Source organism: Trachemys scripta, chromosome 5 (genome assembly GCF_013100865.1).
Source record: "Trachemys scripta elegans isolate TJP31775 chromosome 5, CAS_Tse_1.0, whole genome shotgun sequence".
Taxonomy (NCBI): Eukaryota; Metazoa; Chordata; order Testudines; family Emydidae; genus Trachemys; species Trachemys scripta.
Genome location: NC_048302.1, coordinates 4,921,265 through 4,940,215, shown reverse-complemented (window position 1 = coordinate 4,940,215; position 18,951 = coordinate 4,921,265). Strand labels below are relative to the sequence as shown.

The 18,951-nt window shown below is 41.3% G+C and overlaps 1 protein-coding gene across 1 annotated transcript in view; it reads right to left on the bottom strand.

Annotated features, from left to right (window-relative positions):
* The window catches only part of ADGRL3 (adhesion G protein-coupled receptor L3), a gene marked incomplete in the record, with an annotated part of 777,222 nt that overhangs the window by 315,046 nt on the left and 443,225 nt on the right, over positions 1–18,951 (bottom strand). The window contains 1 exon segment of the mRNA XM_034772562.1: positions 9,271–9,380. Within this exon segment, the coding sequence (XP_034628453.1) occupies positions 9,271–9,380 (110 nt within the window).

The following is an 18,951-nucleotide window of genomic DNA, read 5'->3' as shown; positions in this document are numbered from 1 at the left end:
AGGAGATGGATTACTTCACTCTGGAAGTCTCTTAAGGGTAGAATAGGGTTCTTGCTCCTTGTGTATATGTTATGGTTGATGATGGTTCCTTATTGTGGGGCAACCCCTAATGAATCCCCCCTTTGATGATGGAGGACCTCAGATACAAGATATTTGTCCCCCCATGTATCCTCATGCAGCTGGAGTTGGCGGTTGGGAGGAGTGGGTTATAGGGGAAGCAGGGGTGCTTTGTGCCTCCACGGGAAAGCTGAGTGGTAGGGATAGTGCCAGCCTGCAGGGTTGGGTACCTGTGACCAAGACTGTCTATTGTAATTTTGAAGCCTATGGAGGAGAATTTCTTTAGCCTCCACACAAGCTCACTGCACCAAGCTCAGCTACCATGGATCTGGGTGAGGAGGGGAGGTTTTAGACTGGGGAAACCTTCCAGAATACCTTAGTAGGATATGTCCTCAAAAGCCTATTATAGCCTTAGTCAGATGGGACTAAAGACAAGGGGCAATAATTCCCCACACAGACCCCTTGGCTAGTAAAGAGTAGTGCAATCCAATTTAATCTGACAACATTGAAAAGGAAAGAACTTTTACCCACTAAAATACGTTATCAAATTCAATGCACTTTTCCAAAAACAAATCTTGCTCTGTTTACTTTCCAAATTTATTTTGAATTATTCATTTTCTTTGAATAAGAGAGAGCAATGTAAACTCTGCAATGTTAGAGGGAAAAGTCCAGCCTTTTGTAAAGGCCCTTTTTTCTAGCATCTTTTGGCATGCTTCCCTGGGTTTTAGATTACTCTGTATGGTGAAGCATTACGGAATAAGATAACACTGTTATCAAGGCACTAAAGAAAGGCTGAGTTCTAAAGAAATTGAGCCAGAATTTCTTTTCAAGGACAGCAGTTAGTGTATTTGAATAAGAACCAAATTCAACAAGGGAATAACTAATACGATTGATTTTAAGAAGCAAAAATAACATTTTGCTGTATTATGAATATTAAGCTTGAATACAAAAAGGTAAAATGAAGTACATGTGTGCTTTTCAGTCCCTATCTCAGCCCTAAGGGAAAAGAACATGCCATAGAAATGTCACTAGTTTATACTTCCTACATTGCAAACTCACTTTACAAGTAAGCAAGCAGGCAAATAAATCAACAGGATTTTATTTTTTAAAGGCTACTACCGTATCACAAAATATATTTGATCCATTTATTCTGACCACAGGCAGCTTCATGTTATAACGTTTCACATTACAGTATTTAAGTTCATGGAATATATTTTGTAAAAGTAATAAAGACTTTGTAACTACTGTGCTCTTGCTGCTGTGTTAGGCCCTCCTCTTGCAAGAAATGGTCAGGCTTGATTCTGACAATTATCTGGCTGCAGATCAGCAAAATAAAAAAAAAGTATTCACAAGCCTATTATCTACATCTAATTAAAAGAATTGTTTATACTACCCTCCCCCCGCCCCAATTATTGTTCATGTACAAGAGTTTCTGAAACCTATTTCATGAAGAAAGTAACACTATAGAAACATGTTTAGAAGGAAATCAGACTATTTAAGGAATACTATAAATTTTGTGTATGTCAACCGTTGGCTAAAGCACTGACCTAAGCTATTCATTCCCTTCAAGACGCATTGTTTAAACTTGTGTATCTCCACGGCTAAGGGCTCTTAGTAAAACCATGTGCCTGATCAATATTCGTACTAGAAAGGCCAATTGCAGCCCTGGCACAAACAGGTGAAACCCTGAGTGAGCTCAGTGAGAGCTGCATCCTCGTACATCAGAGTCTGTTTGTCCAGTGTTTCCTACCCCGGTATATTTCATGAGCTCCATCTTAAGGTTATTAAAACAGGATGCTGTCCAACCGGGGGAAAAGTTGGTTCTCTTCGATATATGGGAGCTAAAGCTGTCGTGCAACATGTGTTTCTCATTTTACACTTATCACTCATTCTTAAAAACAGTAATACATACCATCTGTCACACAACAGCCATTCATAATTAATGAGATTGGGGCTGATTTTGACTGTGAAAAGCCATTTAACATGAGTATCAGTGTGTGTATGATGAAGTGTTGTAAGCAGTTCCTGGGAGCTTTTCCTTCCATACATTATATCATGACAATCAACTGTCTTCTCTCATGTACATACTGTTGTAGAAGCCTGGTTTATAGAGTCATCACAGACAGCATGCTTAACTTAGGTCAGTATCATCCAAGACAAAATTAATATCATCTGGCCCCTTTTTCCATCAGACTGCTAAGAACAAGCAAGCCCTGCTAGATGTTTGCGGCACTGTGTGGAGTGGCTGACTGGAGGTCAAGAAAGATGCCCAAATGCAGAAATACACCACACCAGCAGTATTTTCCTCTCCCCTCTTAGTATAAAGTAACACACTGACATGGTTGCTGGTGTTTTCTGAACCTGCTTCTGACACTTTGCTAACTCCATCAACTGTGAATTGTGCCACTTGGGGGAAAGGGGCGGAGAGAGCAACCAACCTGTAGAAAAACTTACACTCTCTCTGTATTGGAAGGGTATTCGTGTTTATTTTAAAGCATTTTTTGCAGATTTATAAGTATTTAAGTTCTCAAAGTTGTGCAAAATTATGGGTTTTAAGCATTTTTTAAAATCAATTTAAATTTTCACAGTTGTGGGATATTATGGGGGTTACACAATGGGGTTGGGGGAAATAAATATTTAATAATGGTAGATGTAGAGATTCTGAAAAGTTGAAGCTTTATAACAGTTAAAATACACAAATATCCTTATACCAAACTCTAATAAGTTCTCAAGAAGCTCGTTTCTTACTTTACCTATCTGTACATTTTGATTACCATCGATGGATATATTTTTCATTGATTTCTGTGTGTACGGTGAAATTGATGTTTACTGACATTTACCAATAAAAAACGAATCCTTCCAAGCCTAAATATAATTTTACAGTTAGAGAACAACCCAGCCACACAGATTTCCCTCTCTCAAGTGAGGTTAGAATGTTGAAGCTATTTATCTTCCGTTTGAACATTCTGGGACAAATTCAGCAAAAACAGTCTTCAAGATCAACTGTTCGTTTTTTCTAGGCAGGTTCCCCATCACCTCTGAGGGACAGATTGTCAGCTCTATGCCCACAATTGTCATGAGCATTATAAATATTCCTTTTTTCCCCTTTTCCTCCCAGTTTTATTGCAGAGACATGGAATCCTCTTTTAGGCCCCTTCTCAAGACAGCATCCCTATTTAAGAGAGAACTTAAAAACATGCTTAAGTCTCACTGAAGTTAATAGGTTTTAACCATATGCTTAAGTGCGATACTGAACAGGGATTGACAGACATGGGCTTGAGTGCTTTCCTGAATTGGGGCCTTACACAGTAGTATAGATGGCTTAAGTCTCTCCAGTTTGTTTTCTAACACTAAGGGACTGATTTTCAGTAGAACTCAGCTCCCGTTTGGGCACCAGATTTTCAAAAGTGCTCAGCACCCAACAGCTCCCATTGTTCTCAATATTAGCCATTGTTTTTACAGCTACTGATGCTGCAGGAGCTTTGGAGCTCATATGGGTCTTGGTGAGGGCTGCGATTATAGAATACACCTAATTGGAATACACCGTTGCATCTACTCAAAGAACAAAACTTTGCTTCTGGCCAAAAAAAAAATTAAGAATAAAGACGTACCTTCCCTGAAAGAGATTGCCCCAGTCACCTCTCCTCTATGAGACCTACTGGGCTCCTTGGTTGGGCAATGCTTAGTGCAGATTGATACACATCAGAAAGAAATTTAAAAAACACATGGCTTTGAGCTGCTTAAATGGGCCTTTGTTAGGAGCACACTGAAAATTACAGGGGGAGCTGGTAGCAACCCTAATATTTAGGTTGCGTATCAACCCATTACAACAGATCTTTTCAATCTTTCTTTTTTGAGAAGCTCTAACACCTCCATTGCTTTCAGCAGGCCTCTGACATGTGTGCATAAATTATGCCCACTAACACCTACTAAAAAGGCTTAGTTCCTTTAAATTGGGCCTTCAAGTTTAAAACCAAACCTAGGAAGGAAAAATACCCTTTCTTATTTGTGAATCTGTTTCCCAGAGTATCATTCAATATTTCGTTTTAAATTTGAATCTCCTAAGTTTCTTGATTCATCTAAAATATTTATTCTTCCTGAACACCAGCATCAGTTTTTATTTCATTCTTGAAAACTGTGTGCACGCCTATGCTGGTTTCTAAACCTGCAGGCTAAGAGACTGCTGATTTGCAAAATCCACATAGTATTAGATTATTTCAATTAAGGGCACATTTCTGTTAGCACTTGTAAATGTGCACTCTCCCCACCAATAATACAGTGAAAGGAGATTGGTGGGGTAAGTAATGCATCCTTTGTTTCTGACTCTGAGGAAGAAAAAGAACTAACAAGGGAATCTGGGAATTCCAATGAATACAAAACTGATTTTTGTGTTTTGTTTTGATTTCGTTTGTTTGTTTGGCTGCAATGCCTATGAAATTGTATGCCTTGGAAGAAAGGCAGTTTGTCAGCAGGATACAAAGTAAAGATTCTTTGCTCAGAATAAGAAATAACCATAATGGGTGGTTAGGTTAGTATTTTTATGGTCCCCAGCCTACGCACGCAAATCATTCATTGAACTAAGTAGAACACGGGAAGCTTTGCTTTAGCAGGGATGCTTTCATTACCAAACCAGAGTGTACACAATCATGTTTAACCCCTTAGGAACACTTGTTATTTTCTCTTGGGGGATGTGGGGAGAGCATGGAGGGATGGCCTGCCCCCTGGGAAGGAAATAACCCAGAGGGATGGAATCTGAAGGAACCACAGGACCATTTATGTAATAAAAACTGGCACCCAGCAATGCATTGCTGTGAGAGCTTGAAAACATTGTTTCTCAACTGTCAGTGGTTAAGAACTGCAGAAAGGAAACCCTCACAAAGAAAGGCAAGGGAGGTGAGGATACAGGATTCAAAAATCGTATGGCACTGAAAAATAATTAAGACCAGTATTCTTGGGAGAAGTGGTTTCATTAAATTGTTTTCAGGTTGCAATTTTCTCTCATCTTCTCCCTCCCCTCAGCAATCTTAAAGCAATAAAAATATCAGATTGCTTTCTAGTGCTTGGATTCTCTTAAAACTGTCATTATTCAATTATCTGTCTATTCACTGGCCCTAAGGTCCAGTGGAGCAGATATTGTGAGCTTTCATTTAATGTTTTTAAACGCACTTCTGTCCACTTGTGATACAATAAAACTTTATTGAATTCTGTTCCCACATCACACTTAACATCCTTCACATTTATTGATATGTAAGCCAACCCACTCTTCTGTCAGCAATAAAAAGACTATTTCTAGCAAAGAAATTACCTTTTTTTCATCAATACCACAACAGGGAAATGTGAATTCAACATCTATGATTTTTTTAAACCAGTCTTTAACAAAGAGATGACTGATAGTTAAATGTTGCCCCCTCCACCCCCCATCACCTTGTCAGCATTTAAAAATACAGGGGACTATTCTAAGCATGAGAGAGAATTGGTCACCTGTTGATATTGACTAGCCCTGCTTAGCCAGAGGGGAGAGAAGTCAGGACAATCTATCCCTCGTTAGAAGCCAGATCCATTTTTTTTCTTAAAACAAATAATTCCCAGAGTGAGTGAAGCTGGCGGAAAGGAGGACTCGGGATATATAATACAGCAGCCATTTTCAAAAGAGAACATGGGCTGGTAAAGTCTTAAGAGTCTACATTTTTCAGAAAGAAATGGAGAGGGTTTCGGTGGACAATGCACTGTCACCAGCAAGTCTTCCCGCAACTGATGGAAGTTATGGAAATTTGGAGAAACGGAAGAAAAAACAAAACCAATGCAAGGCAGGACGGGGGAACCAACAGGGAGTTTAAAATATTCCATATGTTTTTCTTTGAGGGAACAGGCATAACAGTGTCCTATTGAGCATCAGTGCTCAAGGTCAGCTATAGCATCACACTACAGACAATTCCCAAATGCTGCTCTCCTGGAACATATACTCAACTTTCCTTTGCTGTTCAGCGAATATTTCCATTAATGCTACGGAAACATATATAGCCCATGATTTGAAACCTTACGGAGTAAACCGACAACTTAGACCTAGCAGGCTGAGATTACATTCTAATGGAACGTGTGATGAAACATTAATGCCTTAATTACAAAAGCCGATGCACTTCTTTAGGAGAATAGCACTAATATGGTCTGTATGTGCACAGCAACACAGGGTCCTGTGGCACCTTTAAGACTAACAGACGTATTGGAGCATGAGCTTTCGTGGGTGAATGCCCACTTCGTCAGACTCATGTAATGGAAATTTCCAGAGGCAGGTATAAATATGCAGGCAAGAATCTTCATACTGATTCTTGCCTGCATATTTATACCTGCCTCTGGAAATTTCCACTACATGCGTCTGACGAAGTGGGCATTCACCCACGAAAGCTCATGCTCCAATACGTCTGTTAGTCTTAAAGGTGCCACAGGACCCTGTGTTGCTTTTTACAGATCCAGACTAACACGGCTACCCCTCTGATACTTGCATGTGCACAGCATGCCTTACTGATGGCTGTGGCTGCAGAATTGGCCTCACTGCATCTCCACAGCTGAGTCCCTCCTCAAAGGTGACCCAGATGGTGCTCTCACATGAAGAGAATGGGTGGTCAGATGATTGGCCTGTTCGTCTTCTCAGAGGATAAACCCCTCCCTCATACACCACTACAAGTCTGCAAATGAGACTGCTAGTAAATGGTGTGACAGCTTCACAGTCAGCAAGAAAGCCATGTGGTAGATAATCAGGTAAATAAAGTGTTATCCCTATTTCAGAGGAAACAGACACTGCAAAACTCACATTGACTTCCCTAGGGGCAGTGCAGCTCAGTGGATTAAGCACAAGTTCTGGGGTTCAATCTTGGTCCCATTAAAGTCAAAGGCGGTTTTGTCATTGACATCAATGAGGTAAGATTTCACTCCTGGATTGTAATGTTGCTCTTGACACTCTCTTGCGACTTTCACTGTGAAAGCCACGGGGTGATTGTTCCCTGCCTCATGCAATGGGGATGTTGTGGGACATAACTAAATAGCGTTTGCAAACTACTACAGAAGTGTAACACGTTGCCAGCGCCAGACACAGGCAAGAACAGAATCGAGAAATTCTGGTGTGAAAGCCCTGTGCTCAGTTCACTAGACCCTGTTGCCTTTGGGGGGACAGGGACACATGGACACGGACACTCCCGCACAACGTGCCAGGTCCTTCGCTGGGGTATGGCAGTGTAGCTCTCTGTAATTAATGGAGCTATATACCAGGTGAGGATCTGGCCCAAAATGTTAATCACAAATGCTGCAATTTTGCAAATCAGAACTAGGAAAAGTCAGAATTCACCACAATGATTATCTCCGCCTCCAGCAGTATATAAAGATTACTCCAGTAGGTATTAAAAAACCCACAGCCATACAAACACCGTAACCTGATTTTAAAGGCATCATTTTTCACATTTGGATCATTAAAAACATTCAGTCCCTACTGTACATTTGGTACAGAACAGCCTGCCGCAAGAGTTATTTTACATCTTGCACATAAGACCGATTAGCACCTCAGGGCATAATATTCACATATTACCTTTCTAACAATGCACCACTATTCTTCTTTGTTTTCTATGCAACAAAGGCTATTGGTAATGACTAGTTCTTTACCAGAATGATCTCAGGAGGAAATAATACATGCCATGTAAATTGCAAATCGTAAGAAATACGACTTATGGTAAGTACAACCTCTTCACCCCCACTCCCCCCCACACACACTTTTTTTTTTTTTTTGGTAATGAAATGAAACACGGCCTTGCTAGTAGGTCACCTGCAAACTATTTTGTATAAAGCTCTATGGGTCACATCCAAAGCACATGGATGTCAATCTTTTTATTGCCTTTAATGGGTTTTGAATCAGCCCCAATGTAAGACATCAGTTGTTGCATCTAGAAGCTTCATGGTTTTTGGTTTTAATACTCAGACATGGACATAGTCCTAATGTTGAGCCCTGTTTCCCGCAACTGACTGAGACAGACTAAGGGTCCCTTGGCAGAGAACGTCACTTTTGTTCAGGGACAAGGGCAATGAGTGCTTTTGTTTTAATTGCATCCCCCACTTTTCAGTTCCCAGCCATCTATCGACAGCCACATCACCTTTCAACCCTTTCAGTCCCCAGGGCCGACGGGCAGCCAGCTCCTCGGTGAGAGGTGCGTACAGTTTGAGGGACTGGAAGCATGAGCAAGGAAGCTCATAACTTTCCCTGAGGAGATCATGTTTGTCACTTCCAAGACACATTCCTTCAGCTGTGGCTTGACATCCAAGCACGAGCCTATTTGTTTATGATCCCAGCTATCTTCTTCCACGGGTCAACTGCTGTACTTCAGAAGAATGAAGTGTTTTCTGGCTGGCTCTCACTACTCGATCCCACACATATTTAGCTAATTAGGGAAGACCAGGGGTGATTTTAGTTTTGCCTAAATTGTTCCCTGAGGTGCACAATTTGAGAGCTTTAAGAAATCCAGGGTAAGAAACCGAGAAATGATTTAGTTTTGCATGACTTGATTCTTTACTATTGCTAACCAAATATTTATATTCCTCTTTGCGATATACAATTTTTTTGATAGCAGAATTGTAAATGAGTCCTGCTGCTATGAAAAGCAAATTCTGAGGCATGCTTTACTTTTTGGTAATGCTGATTTTGCTCTATTAAAAATATAATACAACAACCACAGATGAAAGTTTTTCTAAACCTAGAAAAAAAGTAAGGCTTTCAGGGCCTGCATGTAAGTTCCCTTAATCAATTCACAAACTTACAGTTTCATAATTCCTACCATCAACATTATGCTCTCATCAATTAGCTTCCTATTTGCTTGTCCCTGCAAGGAGATGTAATATGGGTCTTAAAAGGTAACGATAAAATGGCACTAATTAAAATAACATAGATCAGTCTAAAAAACTTTGATATACAAATTACAATCAGAAAACTGTATAGTGAGCAATAAAAAAAAAACCACCCTAATTAATAGTAGTGTTTCATTTAACAGGAGCATCCATCACACAATGAGTGAGATTTTCAAACCCTCATCAACTGAATCTGGTGTGGTGTATACACTTTTGCCAATTTTGCCATTGAGTGGTGGTTTGTTTTTTCCCCCCATGGGTTCAAGGCCTAATCTGCAAGCAAAATGAGATCTCTATCAATGAGAAGTGAAAATATATTGCTATACATACTGTAAGGAACACATTCATACTGCACTTCCAGGTATTTGTACGTTCCCGGGCAAGGGTCTGGAAACACATCAGGGCCTGCTACCACGGCGCACTGTGTACGATTACTGCATCTGAAAGGCAAAGACAATGACAATCAAAATACAGATGGAGAAGATGTTGGGTAAAATGTTCATAAGAGTCCAAGTTACTTAGGCATCTAAGTCCCATTTTCAAAAGTGATTTCCCTGCCTCAGTCTCATTGACTTTCAATGGAGCGTAGGAGTACATCACTTTTGAAAATGGGGCATAAGCTCTTATGTCACTCAAGTGCTTTTTTACCCATTATTTATCATTTTAGTTCCATCTAAGCTACTGAGAGCTAATAATTTTAAGTTGTTTGGGATTTCTTTTTTTAAGCTTTGACTTCCTTTTTATTGTTTTTTTGTATGACAGTTATACAAGTGAACGTCTGAAGTGTATCCATTCAGTGTACCCCGTACATCAACAGCAAATGTAAAGCATGTAGCATGCACTGAAATATCCACTGAGGTTCTGATCCTACAAGGGGATCTACGCAATCAGACTCTCATACCTGTAGGGGCTCCCATTGAAGTCAACGAGATTATTCATAAGAATATGAGCCTTGACAGATTAATTTATTTAGGCCCTAATCTTGCAGACACTTTTGCACGTCTTTTAGTGATTGCGGGATCAGGGCCTTACATTATACTAAATGGTCACAGATACGTCACTATAGAGACACTTGTTCAAAAGACAAGAGACCTAATTCCACAACCCTTTCAAGGATGACTAGCAAAGTCACACAACTGGGCCCAACATTTGGAACTAGATTATCCATAGTCAGTAAGACAATAATCAATCTTTAAAATCTAAACAAACAAAGCACTGCATTGACTGTGTCAGTGACTTGATTATAAATTATTGTACCCATTAATTGAAAAATGCTGACATAATTTAAACCCAACATTTTGTGGCTTTTCTTTGCTTGTAAATGTTTTAATGTTGTTTTTATTTCATTGGAAACAGGAGTTGTATTTTTTAAAAACACTCTCTGTCAATGTTGGAAATCCAAACTCAACTGCATTTTGCTAAAATTAATGGGAACAGAAATCTAATGTAACTTTAAGTTGCACTGTTCAAGACAAAGTGCAAAGAGTAAATCAACATATATCCGATTTAGTATTAGTTGTAACTAAACACAAATATTTTTAAATGAACAAGAATCTGATATTCATATCAACCATGTCCCTTTAAATAGCGTTTATAGAATAATAACATATAATTCAAAAAGGTGACTGGAAACAGTGACAAACAGGAAAGAAACAATCAATCATCAAGTAAACAGTCTAAAGAACAGAGCTGTTCTGCTTTAATGCCTAAAGAATGGTATTTTACACCCAAATGCACACAGTACATTTACATTTGTCATACAGAGCTGCAATGCACGTGACTCAGATATTACATATTTCCAAAAGTAAGCTTGCTCTCACTGGAGAGCCGATTCTACAGACACATTGAGGCAAGAGCTACCTTACTCAGGCAAATAGCCTCTTTGAAGTTAGCAGGGCTAATCACGTAAGTGAAGTTATTTGCATGTATAAATGGTTGCGGTATTGAGTCCAGAGATACGGCCTCCATTTGACTCCCCTTAGTGTTACTGAAAAATGTGTATGTGCCTCCAAAGTTCAAAGTATACATTTGCACTGGGTATGTTCCTAAAGGAGCTATTGGAATATTTGATTAATGTGTTTGGGATACAGACTAATTTAGCAAACAGTGGTTCTAAACAGAATATTCCAGAAGTGTTTGTTCAGGGGGAAAAATGACAATATACTCCTTCGTTTTCTTCCCTTTCCACACTGGATATAGAATTCCTTGGGGATAGAGCATAGCAGTTACTTTCACTAAAATGCTTCTTCCTCTAATATGACATTGGACCTCTGACCCCACCTTTCTATTGGCAGAAGCACCAGCATCCAGAGCAGAACTCATTTAGCTCTGAGTGGAAATGTTTTGCGTTTACCTGAGGCTACAGTTTGTCAGCCTTAATGAGGATTTTATTTTAGCCCATAAATTAAAACTGATTCATTACTGAGTGCCTTAAGCTCAATATTAAAAAAAAAATTACAGAAAGATTAATAAAACCTGATACCCTACTCATCAGGCAATTTAGCGGGATAACAGATAATCCAGAGGGCTGGAATGCTCTAACGTTTGCCTATTGAGATTTATGCCAGCCGATGGTTGTCACAGACAAGAGACTACTTTTATCATATAAATGGAGGAATAAATGTATTAACTTGAGGGCTAATTTTGTTGTCCTCACCCTTGCTACTGCGAGACAGGTGGCTTGGCAAGGATATACAGATAGTTAGGACAGTGTGTGCAGGCAGGCTTCCAAGCAGAGTCTTTGAACATAATCCAAAATTTCACTTCCAACAAAAAGCTTTTATTGAGCTCAATGTGCCTTTCAAAATGCAATAGTGTTGGGCTAATCCATAGTGTCTATGGCTTCATGGACAGTCCCCGTCATGTTACATAGAAGAACAATAATGCATGTAAAAGGTATGCTTCAAAATCATGAGTCAGGCTCAAAAAAAATCAGGAGGTTGGCTTCAAAATCATGAAATGTAAATAAATAAATAAAGTGTGAGTTCTTTTTATTTACTTTCTGATTTCTATAGCCTTGCGGGATGCACTCGCTTCATATTTTCAAGTTTTCTCTGCAACCATGCCAGCGAGAAATTTGCTTTTGTTTTGTTTTATAAGTGAAAGCACAGCTTCTCATGGTAGCAAATGAACCAAGGTGCTGGTGCTTTAAAAAAAAAAAAACCACCACCAACACCCTCGCCCCCAATACTGTGGGAATCGCAATAAAATCGCAAGAGTTGGCAATCCTGGGCACAGCAATTTTCCAAACACACATTCTCAGCATAGGTCCTGAATTCAAATGCGAATCTTTCACTCTCTTCCAGCACAGTGTGCAATCTGGGACACCACCAAACAGACAAAAAGGATCAAGCATTAAGGGAGGGAGGGGTGTGACAGTAGCTTATAAATTACCAGCAATAACTATTAGTTAGTTCCCAAAGTGTAAAGGTTGGTTGGGAGCACTGGGTCATCCACCAGATTAAGAACATAAAATAGCCATACTGGGTCAGACCAATTGTCCATCATCAATGTCAGATGCTTGAAAGGGAATAAACCGAATAGGTAATCATCAAGTGACCTATCCCCCTATCACCCATTCCCAGCTTCTGGCAAACAGAGGCTAGGGGCACTTCAGAGTATGGGGTTGCATCCTTGCCCATCCTAGCTAATAACCATTGATGGACCTATCCTCCATGAACTTATCTAGTTCTTTTTTGAACCCTGTTATAGTCTTGGCCTTCATAATGTCCCCTGGCAAGGAGTTCCACAGATTGATTGTGCACTGTGTGAAGAAGTACTTCCTTTTGTTTGTTTTAAACCTTCTGCCTATTGATATAGTATTGTATAGTTGGGATTATGTTTTCCAATGTGCGTTACTTTGCATTTATCAACACTGAGTTTCATCTGCCACTTTGTTCCTCAGTCACCCAGTTTTGTGAGATCCTTTTGTAAATCTTTGCAGTCTTCTTTAGACTTAACTATCTTGAGTAGTTTTGTATCATCTGCAAATTTTGCCACCTCACTGTTTATCCCCTTTTTCAGATCATTTATGAATATGTTGAACAGTACTTGTCCCAGTACAGGCCCCTAGGGGACACCACTATTTACCTCTCTCCATTCTGAAAACTGACCATTTATTTCTACCCTTTGTTTCCTATCTTTTAACCAGTTACTGATCCAGGAGAGAACCTTCCCTCTTATCCCATGAGAGCTTACTTTGCTTAAGAGCCTTTGGTGAGGGATCTCATCAAAAGCTTTCTGAGAATCTAATTACATTATATCCACTGGATCACCCTTGTCCACATGCTTGTTGACTCCCTCAAAGAATTCTCGTAGATTGGTGAGACATGATTTCCCTTTACAAAAACCATGTTGATTCTTCCCCAACAAATTGTGTTAATCTATGTGTCTGATAATTCTGTTCTTTGCTGTAGTTTCAACCAATTTGCCTGGTACTGAAGTTAGGCTTACCAGCCATTAAAAAATTGATGGCACATTAGCTATCCTCCAAGCATTTGGTACATACGCTGATTTAAATGATAGGTGACATGCCACAGTTAGCAATTCTGCAATTTCACATTTGAGTTCCTTCAGAACTCTCGGGTGATACCATCTGGTCCTGGTGACTTATTACTGTTTAATTTTTCAATTTGTTCCAAAATCTCCTCAAATGACACCTCAATCTGGGACAGTTCCTCAGATTTGCCACCTACAAAAATGTCTCAGGTTTGGGAGTCTCCCTCAGATCCTCAGCCTCAGTGACTGATATAAAGAATTCATTTAGTTTCTCTGCAATGGCCTTGTCTTCCTTGAGTGCTCCTTTTGCATCTAAATCATCCAAGTGCCCCCCTCCCACGGTTGTTTAGCAGGTTTCATGCTTCTGATGTGCTTACATTTTTTTTTTTTTTGCAGTTACTTTTTGAGTCTTTGATTAGCTGGTTTTCAAATTCTTTTTTGGCCTTCCTAATTATATTTTTACACTTCACTTGCCAGAGTTTATGCTCCTTTCTATTTTCTTCAATAGGATTTAACTTAGACTTTCTAAAGGATGCCTTTTTGCCTCTAACCGCTTTTTTACTTTGTGGTTTAGCCACAGTGGCACTTTTTTGGTTCTCTTACTGTTTTTTTTTTTTTTTAATTTGAGGGATATATTTAAATTGAGCCTCTATTATGGTGTCTTTAAAAAGTTTCCATGCAGCTTGCAGGGATTTCACTTTTTGGCCTTTTAATTTCTCTTTAACTAACTTCCTCATTTTTGTGTAGTCCCCCTTTCTGAAATTAAATGCTACAACGGTGGATTTATTTGGTGTCCCCCTCCTCCCTCCACAGGGATGTGAAATTTTATTATGTTATGGTCACTATCACCAAGCAAGTGAGCTATATTCATTTCTTGGACCAGGTCCTGTGCTCCACTTATGACTAAATCAAGAATTGCCTCTCCTCTTGTGGGTTCCAGGACTAGCTGCTCCAAGAAGCATTCATTTAAAGTGTCCAGAAACTTTATCTCTACATTCCATCCTGAGGTGACATGTACCCAATCAATATGGGGATAGTTGAAATCCCCCATTATTATTGATTTTTTAAAATTTTTATAGCCTCTCTAATCTCTTGAGCATTTCTAAGTCACTTTCACCATCCTGGTAAGGTGGTCGGTAATATATCCCTACTGCTATGTTCTTATTATTAAATCATGGAATTACTATCCATAGAGATTCTGTGGTAAAGTTTGGTTCATTTAAGAGTTTTACTTCATTTGACTCAACACTTTCTTTCACATATAGTGCCATTCCCCCACCAGCACGACCTGTTCTGTCCTTCCAATATATTTTATACCCTGGTATTACAGAGCGACCCAGTGGCGGAGAAAGGAATGGAACTCCGGTCTCTGAGTTTCAGGCTAGTGCGCTAAGCACCGGACTATCCTTCCTCAATATCTGATTCCTAGCGCTCGCCTCCCTGTTCTCTGCCTTGCAAAGTTCTCTTCCTCTCTCTAAATGTATTCCTCTTCCTTTCTCCTTGTCTCTCTTCCTCCACCCGACCTCAGCTTCCCTCCCTTGCTTTCATTCTCTAGCTCCACTGCATTCTTAGTGACCTTTAAAACACTTTGCCAGGGACAGTTCCACCTGGGCTCCCAGATGTTTAGAAGGTGAGAGAGACAAAATCACCTAAACCTCACCAGAGATGGGATAAAAACCTCTAGTGGCCCCCATACTTATTTAAGAAAACATCCTTTGAAAATGTTCTGGTTCCCTTTTTATCCCCATAACTTCCACTTCTGCTCCTGTGGTTTCCTACTTCTATTCACAGCATTTGTCCTTCTGCCCTGCTTGGGCTCTACCCCAGTGACTGATTCCTGCTTGTTCATGTGTACATGATCTTCTCCAAGTGGCCGCCTGACCCTAAACTGGAAAAGTCTGGGATGCCCAGCTTTTCAGCTCTACATGTCTGATCTTAGGATCTTCTCCCTTGCTCCAGCTGGTTCAGACTGGAATGCCCCAGCATCACAGCAGATGGCTCTCTGTTTTATCTGTGGTTTTGACAATCTCTCATCTGGAGGACAGGTAGAAAAAGACCCTTTCCAATAAGAACTAGCCAACAATATGAGGGCATATCGCAAACTAGCCACTCTTTGACCCTGCTCTCAAGCTCTTCATATCCAAGTCCAGATCACGGCTGAGCTAAGCTGTTATGGAAAACAAGTCAACAGAATACATTTCCAAACATGGCGGCTCTCCCAGACTAAATAACCTCGTCTGCCTCCTCCAAAGAAATATTTGCACAGTGGGGGATCTTAATTTTTTTTCCCCTTCTTCAATTGTTCTAACACCATGCAAGCTGAGAATGAGCGCGGGAGGGGATCAGAGGGGATTTGCGAAGCTGGATAGACGATTTCACTAGTATAGATAAACAATACCCATTTTGTTAGCTGCTAAGTCACAGCATTTTACAAACCGAGTTTGAAGACTTGTGAGCATCAAAGGAGTACTTAAGGTGCTTTTAGCTTTCTTTATTTCCATTTGCTATGAGATCTGACAGGGAGCTGTAATCTTTTATTAAGTCGTCTTTTTTCCCCAAAAAAATGCATATTTCTACCTGCAGTCATTTTTCTCCCACTTTAACTCCCTAGCATGGACAGGGGAAGGTGAAGGGGGAGTGGGGTCTTGTCTCACTCAGCCGAGAGAATGCCAATCTCACCCCTTCACTGGGAACACCACACACTTAATCACTGCTGTGATTTAGGACTTGTCTGCACATGGAGTTATCCCTGATTAACTATCCCTGAGTAACTCCATATGGGGACACACTTATTCTGGAATAAAAAGAGTCCCAACGTGGAGTTACTCAGAGATAGTTAATCAGGAATGACTCCATATGTACACAAGTTCGAAGTGCAGGGAAGTTTCAGACACCATTACTTTTCCATTTTGCAAGAAATCTAATGCCTGATTCTCCGTTGCCTTGGTCTTGTGCGGTCATTTATAGCTGTGCAAAGAGGGTAAAATGATTCCAGATTAGAATTCTAGAGTGTTGAACCCACTTTGCCCAGGGATGAATGCCTACAGATGAGATGAGACAGGGCAGTCAGATCCTAGTATCCAGATCGTAGTACAAAAGTGCTCTTCATCAGACCCTTGGAGTCAGTCATCATAGAACCAATTTGCTCTCTGGTTTTCACCTGAGAGCTGGGAAAGTAGAAAGTAAAATCTGAGCAGTCTGCATTTGCTAAAGTGCAACCCAACTTGAGATAGCTGGACCCTGATTTTCGAGGGAGCAGTGCACTCAAAGCTCTTCTGAAAATCAGGCCTTCATTTGAGCATCCAAAACAGGAATCACCCATAATTAATGCAAAAAAAAAAAAAAAAAGAGTCCTTTCCTCAGTTATAAGAAATACCATTATTTAGTAGCACTTCACTCCAGCTATTCCCCCCACCCCAATCTCTCGATGTATCCATTAATGTTATTCAAAATGTGGACAAATATTTACCCCAAAAGAGTTGTGCCGATCTAACATAACAAATGCACTAACTATAAATCGTACACCTACATCTAGAGTACATTTCCGTAGAACAATTCCTTGTTCCACTTCAAAAAGCGTTTCTAGGCTGTTAACATGAAACAGTGCATATACATTTGGTGTTTGCTTGTGCTGTAGGCAGTGGGACTGAAGGAAGCATTTCAGTTCAGTCAGATTCCGAACTAGCTGCAGGGCTCAACTCAGTTTGTTTCCCCTGGTTCAGGCTTTAAAAAGCACCATTTCCCTTGGCTGCATTTGCATGGCTTTTCTTTATGAACATGCTTATGCTTTTTAAGTGACAAGGTCATCTTTTGGTGGGGATGGGGAAGAAACACAGTATTGACATTGCAGACATTAAAAAAAGGATATTCTGCAAGGTAATGTTTATTTTAAGTCTTTGCAGGAACACAAGGCATTAGTAGCATTGGCTCAGTATTAGTGAGAGGTTAACCAAGTTTGAGGCAATACATTTGTTACTACCGAAATGCAAAGATGGCATAAAATAGAAGATCAATCCTAAAGTGTGGCTTTTCAGAATTAATCATTTTAGACTCAAAACCACTAAGCGCACTGGTTGCCTGTCCAGCTGAACTGAACTGCCACAATCACTGCAGAAAAGGTACAGAAGAAAGAAAAGTGGCTGTGAAATATATGCAGCAGCAGAGAGATCTATTGGGTTCCAGGAGCTAAAGGCCCCTCCCTCAGCCTAAGGGGAGGAGCCCAGGACTCAAATGAATACAGGGGACAACAGAAAAAATAACAAGGACAAGTGTGAGGGTCAAAGGGTCAAAAGTAGGGAACCTGAAGGGGACATTGAGTAGAGAACCCCGGGCAGCACCCACTGCCAGGGCCGGCTCCTGGCACCAGCTAAAGAAGCAGGTGCTTGGGGCGGCCAATACCAAGGGGCGGCACTCCGGCCGCTATTGGAGTGGCATGTTCGGGTCTTCGGCGGCGGGTCCCCCAGTCTCTCTCGGAGTGAAGGATCTCTGCCGAATTGCCACTGAAGAGTGGAGCGGCGAGATCTCGCTGCCACGGCTTTTTTTTCCCTCCCCCTTGGGGCGGCAGAAAACCTGGAGCTGGCCCTGCCCACTGCTCCTCAAATGTGTCAAGGGAGCAAGCGGACGCCGCCCAGAGGAACTCTGCCTGGATACGTGAATGGAGAGAGGAACAGAAAGAGGCCCCACAGTCGCAGAGAACCCCTCAGCCAACCTTCTCTCCTGGGTGCTATAGATGGCCGCTCTGGCCAGCACTAAGAGTAGGTTGACGAGGACGTCTCACAGCTTGGTGGGGCTGCGGATGGAGTGTGTAAGGTGTGGGGAGAAGTGCAGCCAAAAATGCAAACCTGGGTCCCAGAAGGATCCAGAAAAGGTGCTGCAACCTGGCGCACTCAAGGTAGGCATGTGCTAGGGACTCCCTCATGCCGCAGAAGGAATAGGCATCAGGGATAGAGGTGAACTGTACCAGGTACACGCCCATGGTCACGGCTCCATGAAGGAGCCATCAACTAATATTCCCGGCGGAATATAGGCTGGCCCACCAGGGTTCCTCACCTCAATAGGTGGCAACAGGTCCCGCCACTTAGTGTCCGGGTGGGACATGAGGAGAGTATCGCACATGAGCGTGTCCAGATTTGCCCTTGGCGCGGTTCAGAAGCAAACTAGCTGCAGGTTGCGCAGCCGGCTCGAGGTGTGCATCTGGGTCGGTTGGTGGGGCTTACGGGGCAGGAGCACAGTGAAAAGGTCTGGAGAGCCCGGGCTGAGGGGTGGGTGGGGAACACCCTCTTGAGGAACCTGCTCGAGGTGGAGATGGGCGATAAGGCTGCCCTCACTTCCTGGAGTACTAGGGTTGCCAGGTGTCTGGTTTTTGACCGGAATGCCCAGTCAAAAAGGGACCGTGGGGGCACTACTAAAAGTCCGGTTGGTGGTGCAGCAGGACTAAGGCCAGCTCCCAGCCTGCCCTGTCTCCATGTGACTCCCGGAAGCGGCAATATGTCCAGTGGCTCGCAGGGGTGGCCA